Below are 20,990 nucleotides of genomic sequence, written 5' to 3' on the forward strand. Positions count from 1 at the left end.
TAAAACAAAATTAATTAAATTTGACCTCATAAGTTTTATTTCATGGACGCGCCATAGCGCTGTTCAAATACGATCCTTCTATTTATCGAAGCAACGGTTCTCTCTTTGCATAGTTGCATTGTTTCAATTTATCTCTCGATAGTATGTTTATGCTCTATCAATGTTTTGTTTAGTAAGCGAAAGTTGGAATATGTGTAATTAATCGATGAAGTGGTTTACACTTGTTATTTTTAGTCAATTTAGAACGTACAATGTTACATTTAAAATGTAGTTGCACAACATTTTTTCGATGTGTCGGACTATGTCAGACTACATTATTTTCTAAATCTGCCTCCGATTGATTATCAATGATGTAGTAGAATCAAATATAAAATGAAAGATGCATGCTGGAAAACCGATCATTAATATAAATAATCAAAGATGATTTAGAAACTCATAAGGTAATAGTACTGTATTACATAGTATAATAGAAATTTATCAGGATTTGAAATTAAAACTAGTAGTTATATAATTATCCTCAGACTTTCAAATGTTTCTAATGGAGGAGCGTGGTGGTGCCTTGAGGAGAGGGAGTGGGGGCGTTGTGGTTAGGAGAGGGAGATGGAGCTTGGTTGCTGCTACCCTGAGGGGTGGGAGCCGGAGCGCGAGGAGAGGGAGAGGGAGCCTGGCTGCTGCTGTCCTGAGGAGCGGGAGCTGGTGCACGAGGAGAGGGAGATGGAGCTTGGCTGCTGCTGCCCTGAGGAGCGGGAGCCGTTGCACGAGGAGAGGGAGATGGAGCTTGGCTGCTGCTGCCCTGAGGAGCGGGAGCTGGAGCGCGAGGAGAGGGAGATGGAGCCTGGCTGCTGCTGCCCTGAGGGGCGGGAGCCGGAGCGCGAGGAGAGGGAGATGGAGCCTGGCTGCTGCTGCCCTGAGGGGCGGGAGCTGGAGCGCGAGGAGAGGGAGATGGAGCCTGGCTGCTGCTGTCCTGAGGAGCGGGAGCTGGTGCACGAGGAGAGGGAGATGGAGCCTGGCTGCTGCTGCCCTGAGGGGCGGGAGCCGGAGCGCGAGGAGAGGGAGATGGAGCCTGGCTGCTGCTTCCCTGAGGAGAGGGAGTGGGAGCCTGAAGGCCGCTGCCCTGAGGAGCAGGAGAGGGAGCTAGGTGGTGAGGAGCGGGAGCGGGAGCTTGGTGGCTGCTGCCCTGAGGAGCGGGAGAGGGAGCTTGGTGGCTGCTGCTCTGAGGAGTGGGGGAGGGGGCTTGGTGACTGCTTCCCTGAGGGGCGGGAGCCGGGGCGCGAGGAGAGGGAGAGGGAGCTTGGTGGCTGCTACCCTGAGGAGAGGGGGCAGGAGCGTGGGTGCTGGCTTGAGGAGCGGGAGTGGGAGCTTGGTGGCTGCTTCCTTGAGGAGCGGGAGCGGGAGCGTGGGTGCTGCCTTGAGGAGATGGAGAGGGAGCTAGGTGATGAGGAGAGGGCGAGGGAGCCTGCTGTTGGCTGCTGCTGCTGCTGCCCTGAGGAGAGGGAGAGGGAGCATTGCTGCCTTTAGGTGAGGGAGATGGAGCGCGGCATTCAGGACGTTTGTGGCGGCGGCATTGTTTGTGGTCACCGCTGCTCTTAGGTGATGGAGCTTGAGCAGAGGGCTCTTGCTGCTCACCGCTGATCTTAGGAGATGGAGCTTGAGGAGAGGGCTCGCTGCTCTTAGGAGATGGAGATGGAGCTTGAGCAGAGGGATCTTGCCTCTTAGGAGATGGAGCTTGAGCAGAGGGATCTTGCCTCTTAGGAGATGGAGCTTGAGGAGAGGGCTTGCTGCTCTTTGGGGATGGAGCTTTAGGAGAGGGCTTGCTGCTTTTAGGAGATGGAGCTTTAGGGGAGGGCTTGCTGCTCTTAGGAGATGGAGCTTTAGGAGAGGGTTTGCGCTTGTCACCGCTGCTCTTAGGAGATGGAGCATAGGGATCGTATTCATGGCCGTGGCGGTAGCATTTGCCCTTGTAGTGGTGGTAGTGGTCGGGGCAGTGCTCGCGCTTGTGCTTGTCGTCGTCGTCGTCATGGTCGTTATCGTCGTGGTCGTCATCGTCGCTGTTAGTAGAGGGAGCATGAGCAGTGGGATCGTATTCATGACCGTGGCGGTAACATTTGCCCTTGTAGTGGTGGTAGTGATCGGGGCAGTGCTCACGCTCGCCAACGCGGTCATTTTCATCTTCTTCTTTTAAACTACGAGCAAGAGATGGAGTGACAAATAAAATCAAAACTCCAATAACAAACAAGATAGAATATGCACGAGACATTTTGCTATCTTTGTGATTGTGTTGTGACTTGTGAAGTGATGAGAGAAATGAATAAGGTCTCTCCCATTTTATAGATGATGTTGGTCAACAATAAGAACGGCGTATAGAGTATGTTGACTAAAGATGTTGACTTAATTATGAACACTGAATTTCACATTAATGTTAAATTTCCCATATCTGATAACTAAGTGAATTGTTATTAATGACGTTTTAATACTTTCATCGCTGCCATATTAATAACTCTCTCATTTCTTTTGGAGTCAAGAAAAATTGATGTTTGGAAAATTATGTGAAAAGAGAATAAAATGAAAAAGTATTATAGAGTATATAATAGAAGAGAAAATAAGTAAAAATGAATTTATTATTATTTGCTAAAATTTTTCAATTTAAGTAGAATGTTCTAAAATTGATTGCTTTCGGTGGAATGAATTTTCTTGAGTTCTGCAACTAATTCTTTTTAAGTTTTACTGGACCTTCTTCCACTGAATTAGGCGAAGTACTTAAACTCAAAGGTTCTTTAATTTGATCCAGCTTATAAGACCCAATTAATAAATTAATTAAAAGCTTGACAGACTTTAACAAGATTGTTTAAAGTAAAATGTAAAATCATCTTATATATCGATAATCGATCTCCGACACTCGACTCTACGTTGTAGTTCACTATATAATATTCTATTTTTATATTTTCAATTATTGTTAAAGAATCCTTTTTCTAAAATATTATTTGTATCTATTAAAGTATTTCTATTCACGCTGAATATATTATTTAAGTGAATGTAATATCTTTTATAATACTCTCTGTTTTTCAAAAATAAACAAACTTGTAAATAACACGGATTTTAATGTGCAATTAGTAAAATTACCTATTATTAGTCATAGGTAATTTTTTGGTCTAATTTTTTGGGACAATATAAAATGATAAAATTACTCTATTTTTTTAGGCCGAATGAAGTATTATATTTATGTTATCACCACATATGAATGGTATACGTACTATTTTAGATAAAACGTACTACACCATATGTCCTCTAGACTGTGTCCCACCTATTTGAAACATCTCCACGAAATACTATTTCATTTCACTTTTATTCAAAAACGATGTTTTTAATTAGTATAAATACTTTTTCTTTTAAATTCTGATTTCTCTTCTTATTTTATTAAAATATTGTCATTTGTAACGTTACAAAAAGACGTCGATTTGCGCATGGATGAGACAATTGAGAAAAAATGAAACTTCGTGATTTAACATTCTAATTACAAAATTTATGAGTCAAACTAGAATCTGACGAAACTTCATAATTTAAATGCTATTAACCTTAAAATATGTATTTGTACAACACCTTAAAATGTTTTTCCCTTTTAAAATACGAATATTTACCATTAATGCAATTGTCTAGAGTTGGAGAAAATATTCCCTAGAGTTGACTATTTATTTAAATTTGGAATGTCCGACTCATGGTACTGATTTTAAACACAGATAATATTTACCATTAATGCAATTGTCTAGTGCTAAAAAAATATTCCCTAGAGTTGACTATTTATTTAAGTTTGGAATATCCGACTCATTGTACTGATTTTAAATACAGAGAATATTTAACATTAATGCATTTGGCTTGAAACTATTTATTATTTTCAAATCCGTGTGATAATCAAATGCTAGTCAAAACTAGTTGAAATGATAATAAGAATATAATTGTATTTTCCATTTATAGTTTAGTAAATGTTTGACATTTTCAAATTAGTTAAAACAAGACCATTTATTTGATTTAGTCAAAACTACTTGAAATTATATGAATATACTAGACCATTTATTTGAAAATTAGTCAAAACTACTTTATTTAGAAAAACTAGTAGTTCTAGATTTATTCCTAAATTTTGTAATAATATTATTTACGATTTTTATTTAAAAAATATCACCACATATTTTTAAACTTAGATTGAAAGATTTTTCAATATTTGGACTTTTTAAAATGTGTTTCACAATTTTTAATGCAACACAATCGTTCGACGCGAGCATGCACGAAATTAACTTGACACTACACAATATTTTGGATTTGGTTCCTTACCGGGATTTATTTTTGTCTAAACATGATGTTCTAAAAAAATATGATTCCTTACAGGGTTGACCCAATAAGAATGCCAAGATTTCGGGTTAGGTTGGGTCGGTTCGGTCGTGTTTGGATTATCCGTTAAAAAATAAAATAATTATTTTTATTAATTAAAAAATATTATACTTAAGTTTTATTATTTATATTTAAATCATGATAAATGAACAGGTTCTAATTATTTAATATCATATTTTATCATGTTATCATGTTTTGATCGTTATCGTGTCGAGTCAAGCTAAATTGTATAGTACTCGTTATCGTGTCGAGTCAAGCTAAATTGTATAGTACTCAGTAGTTTACTACTCCCTCCGTCCCTAAAGAATATGCACTTTGGGTTCGACACGAGTTTTAATGCAAAATTGGTAAATTAAGAGAGAAGTAGAGAGAAAAAGTAATTAAAGTATTGTTAGTGGAGAATGAGTCTCGGTCTCATCTCATTAGAAAGAAAAGAGTTTCTAAAATTGGAAAATGCATATTCTTGTGGGACGGACTAAAAGGGAAATATATTCTTATGGGGGACGGAGGGAGTATCATTTAACAGTAGTGCTGACTTTTTTTGCGTGACACAATAATTCCCATGAACTCGCACTAAAGTTATTGGGTTGGACCCGATATGAACCCGATAATTTCAAACTGGGTTAAGGTTTTACCTTACTACGTTGGATCAATATTGGGTTGATCCGTTAACTATCCAATTCACACAATTTGTTAGTCTTAGTTGCAGTAAAAAAAAAATTCAATTAAAACAATCTTTTTGAATAAAAAAATTTGAATATTAATTAGTTTTTAAAGTAAAGAAATAAACTTGGGACTCATAAAGACATTTCACAACTCTCGTAATAAATTGTTTTTAAATCAAAATAAAAATTAAATTACATTAATTTTAAAAACAATCTTGAATTTATAATATTATCTTGATGATAAATTTAAAATGAAGAAAAATTCTCGAGTTCCATGTCTATTCATTACTTATTTTCAAATTTTGAATGATGATAAGATCATTGATATTTTCCACCATTGATCGAACATTATATTTGAATTCTTTTTTTGAATTTTTTATCGACATAGTATTGTACTGTATACATAAGCATGGCTATTTTCAAATGAAGAAAATCATCTTTACGCATGTTTATTTTATTTGTCTCATGGCAAAAGAAATTCCAGGATGTAAGATACTAAATTCGTCCTTATTAAATGTCTCACTTTGATTATAAATATAAATAGAAGTTAATTGCTGAAAAAATTTAATGGAATATAAATTTTATTTTTAAAATTTTTATGATAAAACATGAGTGAAAAGAATTAGTGAATTGAGTTAGCTGAATGTAAATCTAATTTAAAAAAATAGTAAAAGTAAAAATAATATTTAATAACGGATGGATGCGTTCGAGTGGTCTCACTAAATCAACGACCAAGCAGCCTCCTCCGTCCATTTCCAATATCTTGCCAACAACACACTCAAACACAAAAGTGGGCCCACAGAATTAATATTCAGAACTAATGTTTAGTGTACAAGATACATGTCATGTCATGTTTAGATTTATGAAAAAATTAATAATTTTTATCTCCTTTATGAGTGGACCAAAAAGTCCCCGCTGCTTTTGTTCAGTTGGATCTCATCAAAAGCAAATGTCTGAGATCGAGAAGGAAGAAGAGTAGGAGCTCAGCTCAACAGAAAACGGGAGCTCAACCAACCGCTCGCTCGACGAGAGATGGTTAACGCAACAGTCCTCGACGATTTCTTGGCGGTCATTTTCGCCGGGTTTGTGATTGCCGACGTTCTCATATTCGCCGGAGTTCTGTGGTAGAGAGAGGGGTAATTACACTTTACACACGAAATGTTTCACCAATGTTTCAATTGAGTACAAAATGTTTTAAGTTAACAAATACTCCCTCCGTCCCAGTTTTATAGTCACATTTAGAATTTTCCATATTTGGACATAAAATTTTACCCCCATTATTCACTAAAATTATACCCAAATGCCATTATCAACACAAAAATAAATTAAAATTAAAATAAAAAACCAAAAAATCAACAAGAGACCCACCTTCAACCAACTAACTTCATTTATTACACACTCCTTCATCTCACTTCATTTATTACACACTCCACCATCTCACTTCATTAATTATACATTCCACCAATTCCTTAAAACTCATGCTCTAACTAAATGTGACTATAAATATGGGACGGAGGGAGTATCATACAAAAAATTTGGTTAGTGTTGCAAATTAGTACATTCCGTCTAAAAATCACTAATATCGTTACTTTTTCTTATTTTTCATCCTTTCGACTCTAAAATTAGCTACAAATATTAGCCGAAAGTTAAATGTGAATTCATTGTTTAATAAAATGCCCATATGGCAATGCATAAGGTATTATTTAGAGAAATAATATCATGTTTTTTAGGGCACAATTTTGGAGAAAAATAAGAAAAAAATAGTATTAGTGATTTTGAGATGGAATGTACTAATTGTAACACTAATCAAACTTTTTGTATGATATTTGTTAACTTAAAACATTTTGTACTTAATTGAAACATTGATGAAATATTTTGTATGTAGATTGTAATTGCCCCGGTAGAGAGAAGATGGCTGCTGCTGCATCAGATTCGCCATTTCTTCCCATCATCTACAACCCATATCCCTCTTTCCTTCGACCCAATTTTTTTCACCTTCCAATAAAATAAAATAAATTAAATTAAAACCACAATCAACATTCAACACTTCTCTCTCTATCAATTTGTTGAACTAGCAAGCAAAGTAGTTCTTCAATACACCAACATCTACTACTGTAGAGTTGTTGCAACTTCTGGTGAATATGATTGATGGCTTTTTGTTATTTTTGCTCTAATAAAATCTCAGTGCAAATGAAAATAGGGGGAAAATCGAAATTGGCTGGGCAAAAATGTAATCTTTACTCCATTTATGGGTTTGTGGGCCCAACCAAGCTTCAAAAACCACCTCTTCAGCAATATTTTTTTTCGGCTATTTCGAAGATGAACAATGAGGGCCCTAACTCATTTCTAGGGCCTTCAACAATTGAGTGAATGAAACTGAACGGTGGATTTAGCTCAGATATAGACCCTTTTCTTGGCATATCTAATAAGTCTCAAGTCCTATTTCCCATCGAGCATCTCATAAGCTTTTTTTTTTTAATTTTCTTTGTTGTTTATTTTCCAGATCGAATTATGAAAGTCGAACAACATAGAAATAAGAAATTGTTTCTTAATTAATTATGTTCCTCAAAAGTCAAAACCCTAATCAGCAAATTTGTTTTTTTTTTTGACCATATCAGAAAGGCAACACCAAGCCTTTTCCACAAAACATTAATTTGTTTTTTTTAATTAAAACAATCTCTTTGAATCGACAAATTTTGAGTATTAACCAGTTTTAATCAGTTTTTTCAAATAAATAAATAAATTTGAGCCTAGATTATATACAAAAGTGGATGTCTTGAAGAACAACCTACATGATATAAGTGATTCAATAATTTTGTTGTTAGGGTTTATTATTAAGTTTAGTATATTCCACAAATAACAAAATCTTTTCATCAATTGCCAAAGTGATATAACAAGAAATTTTCCATCAAGGTCGGTCCACTCAAATATTTGGGCCTTGGGCCTTTTGTCCATTTCATTACTAATTGGGTTTAAAATTTTTTGAGCTTAACTTTCTATACCTTACCAAATCTATTAACCAGTCAGTTGATATCGAGCTAATTTTTCCTTTTTCTTTTTTATCCGTCTCTTAAAAATAAAAATTATTATAGGATGGAAAGAGTATCGTAAAGGTTGTACATATGACCACAGTGCCATATACTCTTTTCAAGGAGTCGGGTCAGATGGTTCATTTTTGAGCTGAAAAAAGGCATTCACAACGTTCACAATATTTTACTACATAATTTAAAATAGGGTTCCACTTGTATATATATGTGAGTGGAATGAGTTAGGTGAAGGTGAGACTTAATTACTATTTATGGTAAAAATGAACCGGGACTCTTATTCGTGGACGGACTAAATTAGAAAAACGGGACTCCTATTCACGGACGGAGGAAGTATTTATTAATATTACTACTATCACTTTTGTATCAATTGGTAGACGTATCATATAAACCATCTTTTTTTTTATACAAACAATAATGTACTACTTTCAATATGTATATGTATCCATACAATGCATTGTGATCTTATATATTCTAACTTGATAACAATCACTAAACATTAAAATAATAATAAAATAAAAAAAGAAATTTCATGCAAACCCCTTTTTTCTATAACGGTTAGTGTTTTGTGGAAGAAATGGAGATGCATATACATTTGGCAACTGTCTCTTATCACCGCCGCCTCCCTTGGGCACCTTCACCACGAGCTTCCCGTCACCGATCGCCGCCGTGGACAGCTCCGTCAGAGCTGATGACGGCAGCCGGAACCTCCACGTGTCGAGCTCCAACTTGTCTATAAATAACTCAACACCACAACTACTACTATTAAGCTTGTGATCATCATTCCTAACAACAATCTTGATCACGCCCGGATGAATCTCCACCGCGTGAGCCCTTACTACGCCACCCGAGACCTTGGCCTTCGCGATGAATCGAAAGAAATCGGGGCCCTCCTCCACCGCCACGTCAGCGTCCGACCGGAAAGGGAGCTCCAAGACTTTGCCAAAAACGTGAGGCAATTTTCTGAGCTTTGTGTGGGAATTTAGTTCCATTTTTTTTAGTGGAGTTCTTGCATATGCTACGTATTTTATATAGTTATAGAATTGGAATATAAAATCAAATTATTTTGTGATTAAAAGCATTGATTATGGGTGGTGAAAATTGAAGGTGTGGAATCTTATAAAGGTGTGGTATGTGGTAGAGGCTTCTTTTTTAAGTTTGTTGAGGATGAAGATTGTGTTGGGTAACATATAAGTACAATGAATATTTACATGTGTCGATATTCATCTACAAAAAGTACTTATATAAGAAAGAGATGTGTCAGTGTACCATGGTAAATTAATCACATAACTCTACATTGTTGTGACAAACTTTAATCCAATTCTTATCATTTATAGGAAATCGATTTAGAAAATGGAATATACGGTCATCTACTATATAGATTGATTTTATATTATTTAATTTTACAAAATTAAATCTTTCGTTATTTATGTAACCCGGTTCAAACTGTGTTGATCGGACTAGGTTCCAACCATCATATTTTCTACATTACATTTTTTAACGTAGTTCCAGCGGTAGACGCCAGCGACGCCGAAAATGTTTTGTGTCGGAATGACTTGAAATTTGCACGGTACTTGCGAATCGAGCTAGGAATCAAAGTCCCCTAAATGATATTAGTTGGCCAAAATCCACCGTTCATCATTGCGATCATCGCGATGATATTGTGATGACTTTGATTCCTCAGCTCGATTCGCAGTCAACGTGCGAATTTCAAGTCATTCTAACACAAGGTATTTACAGCATCATCAGATTCTATTATTGGATGTGCATCACTAATCCGTTAGAATTAGAATATGTGCCAAACAAAGCTTTCTCCGATACTATAGTTGTATTAAAGTCATGTGCAATAAATAGACATCACCTTTCCTTGTGAGAAATAAATGAAACATTTGGAGCATGACATTGTGAACAGTCTCTTAACAAAAACGTCTAATTTTGATCAAAACGAGCGGCTGCAAAACTAAAACAATAAATAAGTGGTCCAAAAATTTTGAAAGGAAAAGGGAACAAATTCGATAGAAAAGTTATTCGTATGTAGCTGTGGTTGTAAACTATCCTCATAAATCACCATTTTTTATTTCTTATTCTCATTAAAAGTCTAAATCCCATTAAAGCAATTAATTAATACTACTACTTGGGTTCGATTAAGATACTTGTATTTCTACTATTTATTAGGAGTACAATATTGTGCCGTGCTTCACAAATGAATGAATAATTCATGTGTAGCATATTCAATTTTGAATGGATTGCGACCTTTCCGACGTCTACGTATATGAAACTATATATGTTAATTTTAACTTTAATCTCCAATAAGAATATACATATTTTGTACTACTAGTAGTCAATAATTCATTCTAATGTCACTTTTAATCGTAAAACTGAGTTAAAAATAATAAATATAACATACTAATATTAAGCAGTAATATAATTTTCGGTCGATTTTCAAGGCATAAAAAGGCAACTAATAATGCGAATCATAAAATACAATTAGAAGTTGTTTTGAGTGGAAAAATTAGTGCCAAGTAATTTTATACTAATAAAATAAAATAACCTTCCGTTTATTTTAATTTTAAACCGTTGTGCAGATAGACCTATTAATTGCTCCATAATTATGGCTAATCAACTACGTACCACTTTCCAGCTGAGTGGCATCATTAGAAGAAATCAATATACAAACTATACATATTAAATAAGATTTGGTTGCCATTCTCCCAACTGCAACCATTTAATCGCATTAGAAGAAATCAATATAGGTGTATTGTGAAATACTAGTATACATTAATTAAATATTCGGCTAGTGTAGGTATCTATCTCACGTTCGCAAAATATATAGTTGACCGCTCTTGATGGTTGCCTTATTCGATAAAATATGGATGATTTTATCAAAATTCAAGTTGTGATTTAGTTGAGTTTGTTAATTACTGCCTTCTTTGATCAAGTCACTTAACTAATTAATTATATATTGTGCTAATTTAGTACTCTCATATTTAAATTATGAATACATCTCTATTATATTTGGCCAGAAAACATTACACATTTTAGTGCAATGGACGGAATTTTTTTTTATCTGTTATAGTGTGTAAAGTTAAAAATTAATGTATTTAGAAAATTTAAAGTTTAAATTGTTCACAATTCTCTGTTCTTTTTCATTTAATGATGGATCAAAATTTACTGAAACAATTTGATGAAAACATAGGCTGTACAAACAAGATATATAAATATTATTGGAAATTGATGAGAAGTGTAACAAATTATAGGACTAGGAGGACCTCCGGCGGAGCATCTGGCGCATGGCGTCGGCGACGCGGACGGCGGGGTTGGATTTGTATTTGCGGCAAAAGGAGATGTGAGCTTTGAGAGCTTCATGAATGGCGGATTGGTTGTTGAGTTCATCCCTCACCGCCTCCGAACACAATCCACACAGCCATTTCCCCTCGAATTTGCCCTTCACCGAGTTTATGTACGCTTCCGTGCACTCTTCTTTCAGCCCGCAGCACTCGCACTTCACCACTTCTATCTCCATTTTATTCGATCTTGCAATTCAACACACATGCACAATTCATATACATATAGCTTTCTTCTTTCTTCTCAGTTGGGTGATGGATTTGAGGAACAAGTAGAGAGGGAAAGTTGTAATAATTTACTCCATGTTATAAGGTCATATATAGGGCTGTGGAATGTTAATTAAACAATGTGGCCCTTCCCTTTCTTTGGATTTGATTGGATGAATTCCTAATACTTAGTCACAAAAGTGGGGTGTGATAGATAATCCTAAGTCATAGTATGATTTTAGCACATTAGAGACGGACCGTGATATATTATTGTAAGCATATTTCTTTTGAGAAATGACATCCAGCATAACATTATTTAATAATTGCTCATATTTTCTTGATACAAAATGATTACTGGATTGTATATACCATAATCCAGAAAGGCAAGATTGAATAAGTTCTACTAATAATTTGTTAAGAGCATTAGAAATTAGTATACTACACATTTTAGGGTGATTGGCTTTTGAGTAGTAGACCAAAACTATACGTCAACAATATTATATCTAGCTCTTTTAACTACGCAGTTCCTTTTTCTCTAACTCTTTAATTACACAATCTACACGTGTTTATAATTTATCGAATACTCTTTTCTTTCACTTTTCAAACAGATAAGAATGCCATAATAACACCTGCATTTTGAACTCGTAACGAAGTAATTCTCCACGAGTTTCTTGTTCTGAAAAACTTTCCTTTTCTCTTCTACATTAGCTAACTTTATTGAATTTTCAACTCTTTCATGTCATATTTAATGTATGGAGAATCTTGACATGAGACAATGACATGGGAGAAACGAAAAAGATTAAATAAAAGAAAAATAAGTTGTGGCAAGTACCTAAAATTGAAAGATGATTTTAATAATTTTATCTCTTTTTTATTTATTCTATCCAGATGAACTAAATATATTCTAATTCACTAAAAATGAATTAGTTTTTATTTGAATAGAACTTAAATTGAAAGATGATTTCGTTGTCTGTAAATTAATGTCAACTGCCCATAGTCTATGATTGGGCAATTAAAGCAATGTTTATTTGAGTCAGACAAGCACATAGTTTCTAACCGTAGAACTATAATTGTGCCCACGGTTCTGAGCTGGAATTATATTGTGCATTATATCTGAATGTAAACATCATCCTCTTTGAATCTCTGAGTATTTTAGTCCATGTTAGCATTTTTTTGTCGGTTAATTGAATCTCTGAGTATATTAATCCATGTTAGCATTTTTTTTGTCTTTTGTCTGTTAACTTAATTTTAATAAAAGAAATAACTATTGGGCCAATTAATTTTACATGACACAGCTCAATTGTAAATAAACCCTAATTTCCACTGTTTTTAATCTTTATGACTTTATGCACCAATCTCTTTTCTTTCACGCAATGTTGAACACATCATTGATTAGAGCAAAGCGACACGTTCGTTTAAATTATTGAAGAATGATATATACATGTATAGTGTTACAAAAATTTCAACATAGTTTAGTGGTTGCTATTTTTATGCAGTGATATAAGGTTGCTTTCTTCGGTACAGGTTTTAAATAATTGTGCTGACTTGAATTTCTATAGAGTAGTAGTAATAAGTAATATAATTAATGAAGCTTAATCGTGTAAGTGGGCCAAAAAATTGCATTGCTCATTTGCTTTAGACAATTTTGTTCTATTAACCTTTTTAATTATGTGTTAAAGACGAATTATAAAAACTTTCGTATATATATATATATACTGAGGATTTATCACTGATTTAAAATATATGTATAATACGGGTTACCACAACCTTTCATTGTTATACTTATCAATGAAGATTTTTTTTTTATCATTTTATCTCCAAATTATAAAAACCTTTTTTTATCATTTTATCATTAATCAACGGAATTATATTCTACATTCTTAAATATAAACATCGTTATCTCTTCATTCTACTTTGTCTTACTTTTTCACTCAATTTTATAAATCATTTTTTTATAAATTATGTGTCTATTACTAAATAGTTTACTTCGCGGACAGAGATTGATATTTTTCTCCATATTGTATTTATATTTATTTTAAAATTTTAAACTACTTACTAATTGTCTTCATTATTGAAAATCCTATGACTCGTGCATAGCACGGGTGTTAACACTAGTTGATTTAAAATCTCACTAGAAAGAGTCCTGCAGTGCTTCAACGTTCATTAATTAGCAATAATGGCCAAAACTGTAATTGTGTTTAAGCGTCAAAAGGATGTTTAATTGAGAAGACATAATACTAATAATCTATCATTATTTCCTTAATTTATCACATTTTGTTTGTCAAGTTATCCTGATTGGGTATATATAGTAGTACTAGAATTAATTGTTATCAGTTAGTTTTTTATAATATTGATCAGTCATATTTTGTGATCATAATTAAATTTACATTTAGTTACCAGTCATATAAACATACAAAATGAAAAAAAAGAACATACAACTTCTAAGTCAATAACTATAAAATGAGAAAGATCATGAATTTTTCTAAATATTTGAATATAATACTCCTATTTTCTAGGGTTGGCGGAATAGTTTTTTTAGGCTATAGGGTGGGCAGTGAATAGAGATACTAGTATTAAAGTTGGGAAATCATGGCCTCTTACTTTTATTGATTAAAATTAAATAGCATTAGTAATTTTATTCATCAATTAATTTTATCTAGTAGATTTAGTCGTTATGCATAAATTTCAGTGGCAGTTAAAGTTCGAAAATTGAGCTCGTCTAAGTCTATATGTTAAACTTCAACTTTTGAAGCATACTATGTGAAAATTCAAATTTGTCTATTTTACAATATTAGCTATAATTGATCTAATCATTAAAATTAAGTATTTTTGAAATTACAGGCGGAAATATTCTTGACTTCATAGCATTAGCAATCTTGACTTCAAATTTTAATCAACTAATTTAACTAGTTTTAGTCATTTAAAGTCATTCTATTGATTGATGAATGGACAGAACAAAGGTGAGGTCCATTCTCGGCCAACTGAAAGTGGCGTGAGATGAAGGCATCGGTGGCGCAAGGCAGCTCTGGTTCAGGTCGTCAGCCCAAAGAGAGGGAGGAAGAGAATGGTGGCGAGGTCCATTCTCAGCCAATTAAAAAGGTCTCGTATCCACTCATTTATAGAGAAGTTAGGATCATTAATTTGTCGATGTGGGACAAGAAGGGGTTACAATATGCATCGCAATGTGTGGGTTGGAATAATCATCAGATCATACTTGCAACAAAGAAACTCATCTCTGACTTGGGCTCCTGCTCTAATACCAAGTTACAAATATGTCACTCGCCCTCTTAAAAGCCCTTAAAGAATAGCTATCTATTCATTTATAGAGAAGTTAGGATCCCCAATTTATCAACGCGAAACAAGAAGGTTTCAATACCAATCACTTCTTTACAATGTTAGACTATGATTAATAACTAATCTTACTATCAAACAACCCTAAGATGTTATGTTTGTTCATATAGAACTTGTGTTTATCATAGTAGCAAATTGGACATCCCATTTTTATTATAAAGAGAAAAATAAAGATATTGTCATATGGAGTAACGTTTAGATGTAGTTTTATTGTCAACCTTTTTGGTTTAGTAATTCTTGAGAATTAAAGTTGGTCAAAGATCCATTGTTATATAATGAGGCCTCCACATGGCCTCTTGGTTATCCACGTCATCACATCATATGCAATTTTAAATTTGTCTGTTGGTAGCATTATACTTCTTGTATTTATTTAATATTCCTTCACATGGCTACTGACATGCAACTACATATATTGATCCCCCAACCCCCCCTTTCCCTCAACCAATTTCTTAAATTCAGGTGTTCACATGGATAATACTATGTAATTTCATGTATATTCAAAATTCAATGTTTAATTACGTACACATATACTCCTATTTGGATGTAAGCCACGTAAGTGCATGTATAAAAAATGTACTACAGAAATATTGCAATTTAAATCCCATTTTATGATTTTGTTGCAAAATCTAATAATTTTAACACGTTTTGATAATCCATTGGCCATTATAGGGAATAGACTCTAGATATTCATCATAGAAAAAACTCAAAACTGATCGAGTCCCGTGTTGTCAATTTTATTTATAAATCTCTCAAATTATAACTCAATTTGTTGAGAAGCTCTAACTCCATTTCAAAAGATGGTATTATTGAGATAGTTTAAGAATTGAGTGTAGTTTGCAATAAATTTAAAGAATTAAGATTTAAGAATTGTGGATATAGAAAAGAATGTTACTCTCAAAAAAGTAATTGGGTTTAGGTTGTTAGACTGGGTGCAACTTGCTATATTATGATGCATGCTTATAATGATGTGTTAAACCCTGTTTTTTGTCATGATTGGCTTGTTTTAAAAGCATATATTTGTACGTACAAATCAATTTTGCTAATAAATTGGGTCTTAACGTTCCACATAGATCGTATAGTAGCCAATTATAAGCATTGATATGTGATAATTAATCATGTTGTTAGGATAGTTAATCTTGTAACGACCCACTTAATTATTAATATAACTATATAAGTATTAGATCCCTACCTTTAGGTATAATGGATTCAATCACTAGAGATGTTTTTCATTGCAGGCCCAACTATAATTTTTCATGATGTTGTTGGCAAAATTAAGCGTTTGCCTTTTCCATCAATCTAAAGGTCTAAGAAATTATTGAAATTCCTTTTCTTTTCAGTAGTCTTGTCCTTAATCAGATGTAATGTTATGAACCTAATAATTGTAAACAGAAAAACCCAAATACACAAGTAACTAAAATCAAGAAAATTTGAAAAATCAATAGTGAGACAACCGAGGAACCACTTGGTGTAGTTGTGTTGGAATTAAATGACCAATTCAAAAATGTTTTATTAGAAAATATTACTTCTTCAAAAATAGATATATGTATAAAGAGATACTGAAAGTTATTGCAAAAGGAAATACACACTTGATAGAGGTGTGATCCATTGCTAACTGTGTTAATTAATCAATGCAGTGTATTAAAAATATCAATACGATGACATTGAAATGTCAATATAAACTTAGTTGATAGTATTTTAATACACTGTGTTGACATTGATATTTAAAATATCAACACAAATTTATATTGACATTTTAACATGATCGGGTTGACACTTTTAATACACTGCGTTGATGAGTTAACATTTTAACAATTTAAGAAAAGTTAGTATTGTAACCCAGCCCCTCACTTATAATTATTTTGAACATACAAAAACATTAAATTGAGCTTTCACTATTAAAAAAATGCCAAAAATACATAAAACCTCTTAAACTTAGTAGAGTCCTAGGATTGGGCTTGTGGCTAATAAAAGTAGATAATAAAGTTATGTATTGGAGTATTTATAGCAAGAGATCTGTCACAAATTATTTGAGGAGAATGATGATATAACGAGGTTTTGGTTTGTGGCTCGCGTTGTTGTGTTAATCCACAAACCACACATTATAGTTGTAAAAGCTGGCATATATTGATGGAGATTTGAGAGGAGTAGTACTACCAATTGATTTATTTCCATTCCATTAAAGAAGCATATAATAAACACAGGCACATATATATATTAAGCTTGTGAAGAAACACATCATGTTCAAGCTATGCATTATACAGATTTGTAGGGCACAAACTAGGGACATCAATCACCCTTTTCTTTTTTATGACAGAAGTAGGTTTTGGTTGTTTGTTATAATGTTGTTGAAGAAATTGGTTGAGCGAGTTAGATGTGACCACACACACAACTTCCCAACGTGGGAGGTTCCTCTAATTAAGACTTCAATTTCTTTCATAATCTCATTTCTATTTATGGCTTCAAATCAATCAAGGCAATATATGTAAGAAAACAACAATGCATTTTCATGCAAAGAAGAGAGATGTTAAAATGATAACTTTGTATTAATATAGTACAACATTACAAGGGGAGAGTGATGATAAGTTTGCTATCAGTCATCCTCCAATAAGTTCTCACCCTAAGACATAAATTAAACTAGAGTGGGAGACCATGAGACAACATTTTTCTAACTACAATATGCGCCGCCTGCTGTTATTCTTACAGTAACAATGACAGTAAGATCAGGTTCAGTTAGATTTCATCTCAATGTCGTCGTCTTCTTTTGAATCTTTTGAATCGGCATTAGCTATATCTTCGGGGAGGAGGCAGAGTAGTGGTAAAGGTAACAATGAACTGAGATTGCAGAGAATAATGAGAAGGGCAAGATTGTCAAATCTATCCTTCGTCACACCAAAGAGCTGAGTTAGTCCAGCTCCCATCAGGCCTCCGAGGACACTCCCAGCATTGCAAATTGACATGAGGGTCGCGAAAAGAGTAGCCTCCACGCCCTCCGGGCATAGTTTAGCTGCTAACACGAGAACAGGCATGAACGACACCTGCCATGGAAACTTATTGTTAACCTCGCAGATAAGAACATTCGGTAGGTACCAGTTTCCTTCATCGGGCCGACTGACTAATCATGAAAGATTGAGAGAGAGAGAGAGAGAGAGAGACCTGTCCAAGAACTGTCAAGATCAGAGAGTCGCCAATTGAGAACCATTCATCACTTATGCCGAACCGTCTGTTCAATCCAGTGACAAGCACAACCTAAAAGATGACATCGAAACCCACTTCAAAGGGAAGATATTATAAAACGGAAGGTGAAACTACCTGAAAGACCACGTATCGAAGGGCATGAAACATACCTGAGTCATCCCAAGGGTTGAACCAACAACGGTAGTAGCTAGAAATATTTTTCTCAAGCGCACGGTTTTCAGGTAACCATTGTAAAGTCCAACACCAAGCAGCGATGCAACGGAAGTTACAAGCTTAACACGTCCCAGAAACTCAGGGGTAAAACCGAGTTTGTTTGTACTGGATACAGAAATAATCTAAATTGTAACATGATGACTAAGATGAAATTATTGAAAATATCAAGATCTCAAAGATGAAAACACCACGTACGTGAAATAAAACATGGCAGAATCAGAGTGTGGTGTTGCTTGCCATAAGAAAATAAATAAGGTTGGAAGTAACACATTGGGTTGCTTTACAGCACTCCACAATTGCATTATGCTACTTTTTGAGCTTGCTATAAAACCCGTATTGGTGTCCGACGAAATATTATGTCCCCTCGTTGAGCCATATACCGGCTGTTCTTTCACAAGGACTGCAACTGCAGATGTTATCAAGGGAAGCAAAGCTGTCAATCCAAAGACAAACCTGCAAGTATTTAGAATTCATAAGTTAAGATGACATATACGTTAAGAAGAAGATAGACTATCCGTCATACCTAACTCCATAAGTACCCACCAAGGATCCACTGAAGTAAGAACTCACAATGCTTCCAAAAGCAGAAGAACCCCAGCATAAAGACTGAAGAGATCCGGACATGCTTTGTGATTCACCACGAGCCCTTTCTACAACCATAGAGTCAACAACCTGCACCACCCCCCTTTATCACAATAGGCTACCAGGTGGAAGAACAATGGTTTCATCTAGGCAGGCTGTATAGTGCACATGCTAAAGAACTTATGAGGAAAGTAGACGAGGAAAATTGAAAATATGCACCTAAAATTCAGTGTGGATGTAGTTTATGCACAGATCAACTAAAATATCAAGATGGCTAATGTGAGATTTGAAAAGGAGTAAGAGCTATCTTACAGCCTCCCAAGTACACCAATCTCATAATTAAAACACCGGTACTTACTACATCTGAAAATGCTACAGAAAGCGATCCAAGAAGTATGCAAAAGGCAACGCCATATTTGCTGGCGACAAAGGTAGCCATCAAAGTCCATGACAGAGCTCCTAGAAGTCCTGATAAGACCAAATATGACCTCCTTCGATAGCCAAAAAGCGGCACGGAATCACTGCAGAGCATTCACAGTTAATATATTGCATTTTATCCAAAACAAAAATGGGACCGGTAAGGAGATCAAATTAAAAACATGGTAAGATGATGGGCACCTAATGAATCCATACAGGGGTTTGACAAGCCAAGGTAATGATGACACACCAGATATGATGGCTGTCTAGTCAACCATAAAGAAGTGTTAGTCATCAATCTTTTTCTAAGAATATGCTACTTTCAATTCATTATCCAGCAATATCTCCAAATTAGGGCAAGCAGCAATGGTTAATATGATAGGGTCATGAAAATTATCATTAGTCACTGAATAATTTCGAAGTGATATTTGCAACAATATGAATAATCACTTCTCCCATCAGCTGTTAAAACACTCGGCAATACTAAGTTACAAACTTAAACTAGTAACAGATAAAATTCCTGTAGAGTCTAGATTGCAGGCTTGAGCAGTAGCAATCAACACTGCCTTGTCTTAACATTTTTGTAATTTGTACAACATAGAAACATAATTCCAATATAAGCTTTCAGGAACTAGTTCATCCAAAAGCTATTCAAGATCTAGATGCATTAGTTACAACCTAATTCAATATGTATGATTACCTCCGCAGGATCTAGATGCAGATCATCTTTCAAGTAGAAATTGACTGCAATCCTGGAAAGGCCCAAAACACCCTGAACAAAATATACCATAGCAACAGCAATGTTATCTGGGGATAATTCGACCCCGAAGCATTTCATGGTGTTAATAGCATATTTTTTCTTGAGTGGGGCTGCTTTACTGGATACTCCAGTATCTCCATTCCCTCTTCCTGAAAATGCCCAACAAGATAATGCGATAAGGGGAAAAAATGAGGCAGAATGCTATCCCACAAAGTATGATGTACACTGAGGCCATAACTGCAACGATACATATCACACGAGATACAATGGATGTACCATATGGTAGCAAGTTAACCTACCAGAAATCTGAATCATCGGCCAATGAAAATTTTCAAAAAAGTTTCTTCGAATTTCAACAATGTAGAGAAATGGACATTACACAACTAAAGAACTATCAGATTATTGCACTTCCAAATTAACCAATACAGCAAGCCTTTTATCAACTCTCTTAATTAGAAATAGTACATAGGTAGGTAAAGTCGCATACATTTTTCATTGAAGTTCACCAATCATCTAAATTCGACTACACAGAAGCAAAATCAATCAAATTACACAAATCACGATCACAAAACAAACAATTACACAAATACATACATTAATCGTTTTAGTGGAAACATGGAGAGAGAGATTAGTAAAAGAGAGTTACGGTATCCAGAATCTAACAGAGGCTCTGGACTCGGATCCCGACGGAGAGAGGGGGGCGGACTTGCAACGGAGACAGACATGCTTGAGTATGGCAGCGGTTACCGAGGGAGGCGACGGCGATCGGAGATGGAGATAACGATGAAATGGAGGGGTTTGATTGAGAATTTGACAATTTGTGTTGGCAACA

General features: G+C 34.7%; 3 protein-coding genes across 3 annotated transcripts; all 3 read right to left on the reverse strand.

Moving 5' to 3' along the window:
- Nucleotides 1–384: 384 nt before the first annotated feature.
- On the reverse strand, nt 385–2,257 carry LOC125221401 (skin secretory protein xP2-like). Its single transcript, XM_048123520.1, has one exon. It carries the CDS (start codon nt 2,255–2,257, stop codon nt 536–538), a length of 1,722 nt encoding a protein of 573 aa, XP_047979477.1. The 3' UTR covers nt 385–535.
- Nucleotides 2,258–8,471: 6,214 nt separating this feature from the next.
- LOC125185368 lies at nt 8,472–9,100 on the reverse strand. Its single transcript, XM_048081894.1, has one exon. It carries the CDS (start codon nt 9,079–9,081, stop codon nt 8,620–8,622), a length of 462 nt encoding a protein of 153 aa, XP_047937851.1. The 5' UTR covers nt 9,082–9,100; the 3' UTR covers nt 8,472–8,619.
- Nucleotides 9,101–17,513: 8,413 nt separating this feature from the next.
- Nucleotides 17,514–20,990, reverse strand: LOC125218198 (folate-biopterin transporter 1, chloroplastic). Its single transcript, XM_048119822.1, has 9 exons — nt 20,805–20,990; nt 20,099–20,307; nt 19,600–19,664; nt 19,340–19,502; nt 18,923–19,071; nt 18,595–18,852; nt 18,336–18,504; nt 18,145–18,237; nt 17,514–18,026 (listed from the first exon to the last, which is right to left on the reverse strand). Exons 1-9 carry the CDS (start codon nt 20,881–20,883, stop codon nt 17,718–17,720), a joined length of 1,494 nt encoding a protein of 497 aa, XP_047975779.1. The 5' UTR covers nt 20,884–20,990; the 3' UTR covers nt 17,514–17,717.

The sequence above is a fragment of the Salvia hispanica genome, chromosome 4 (assembly GCF_023119035.1).
Source record: "Salvia hispanica cultivar TCC Black 2014 chromosome 4, UniMelb_Shisp_WGS_1.0, whole genome shotgun sequence".
NCBI lineage: Eukaryota > Viridiplantae > Streptophyta > Magnoliopsida > Lamiales > Lamiaceae > Salvia > Salvia hispanica.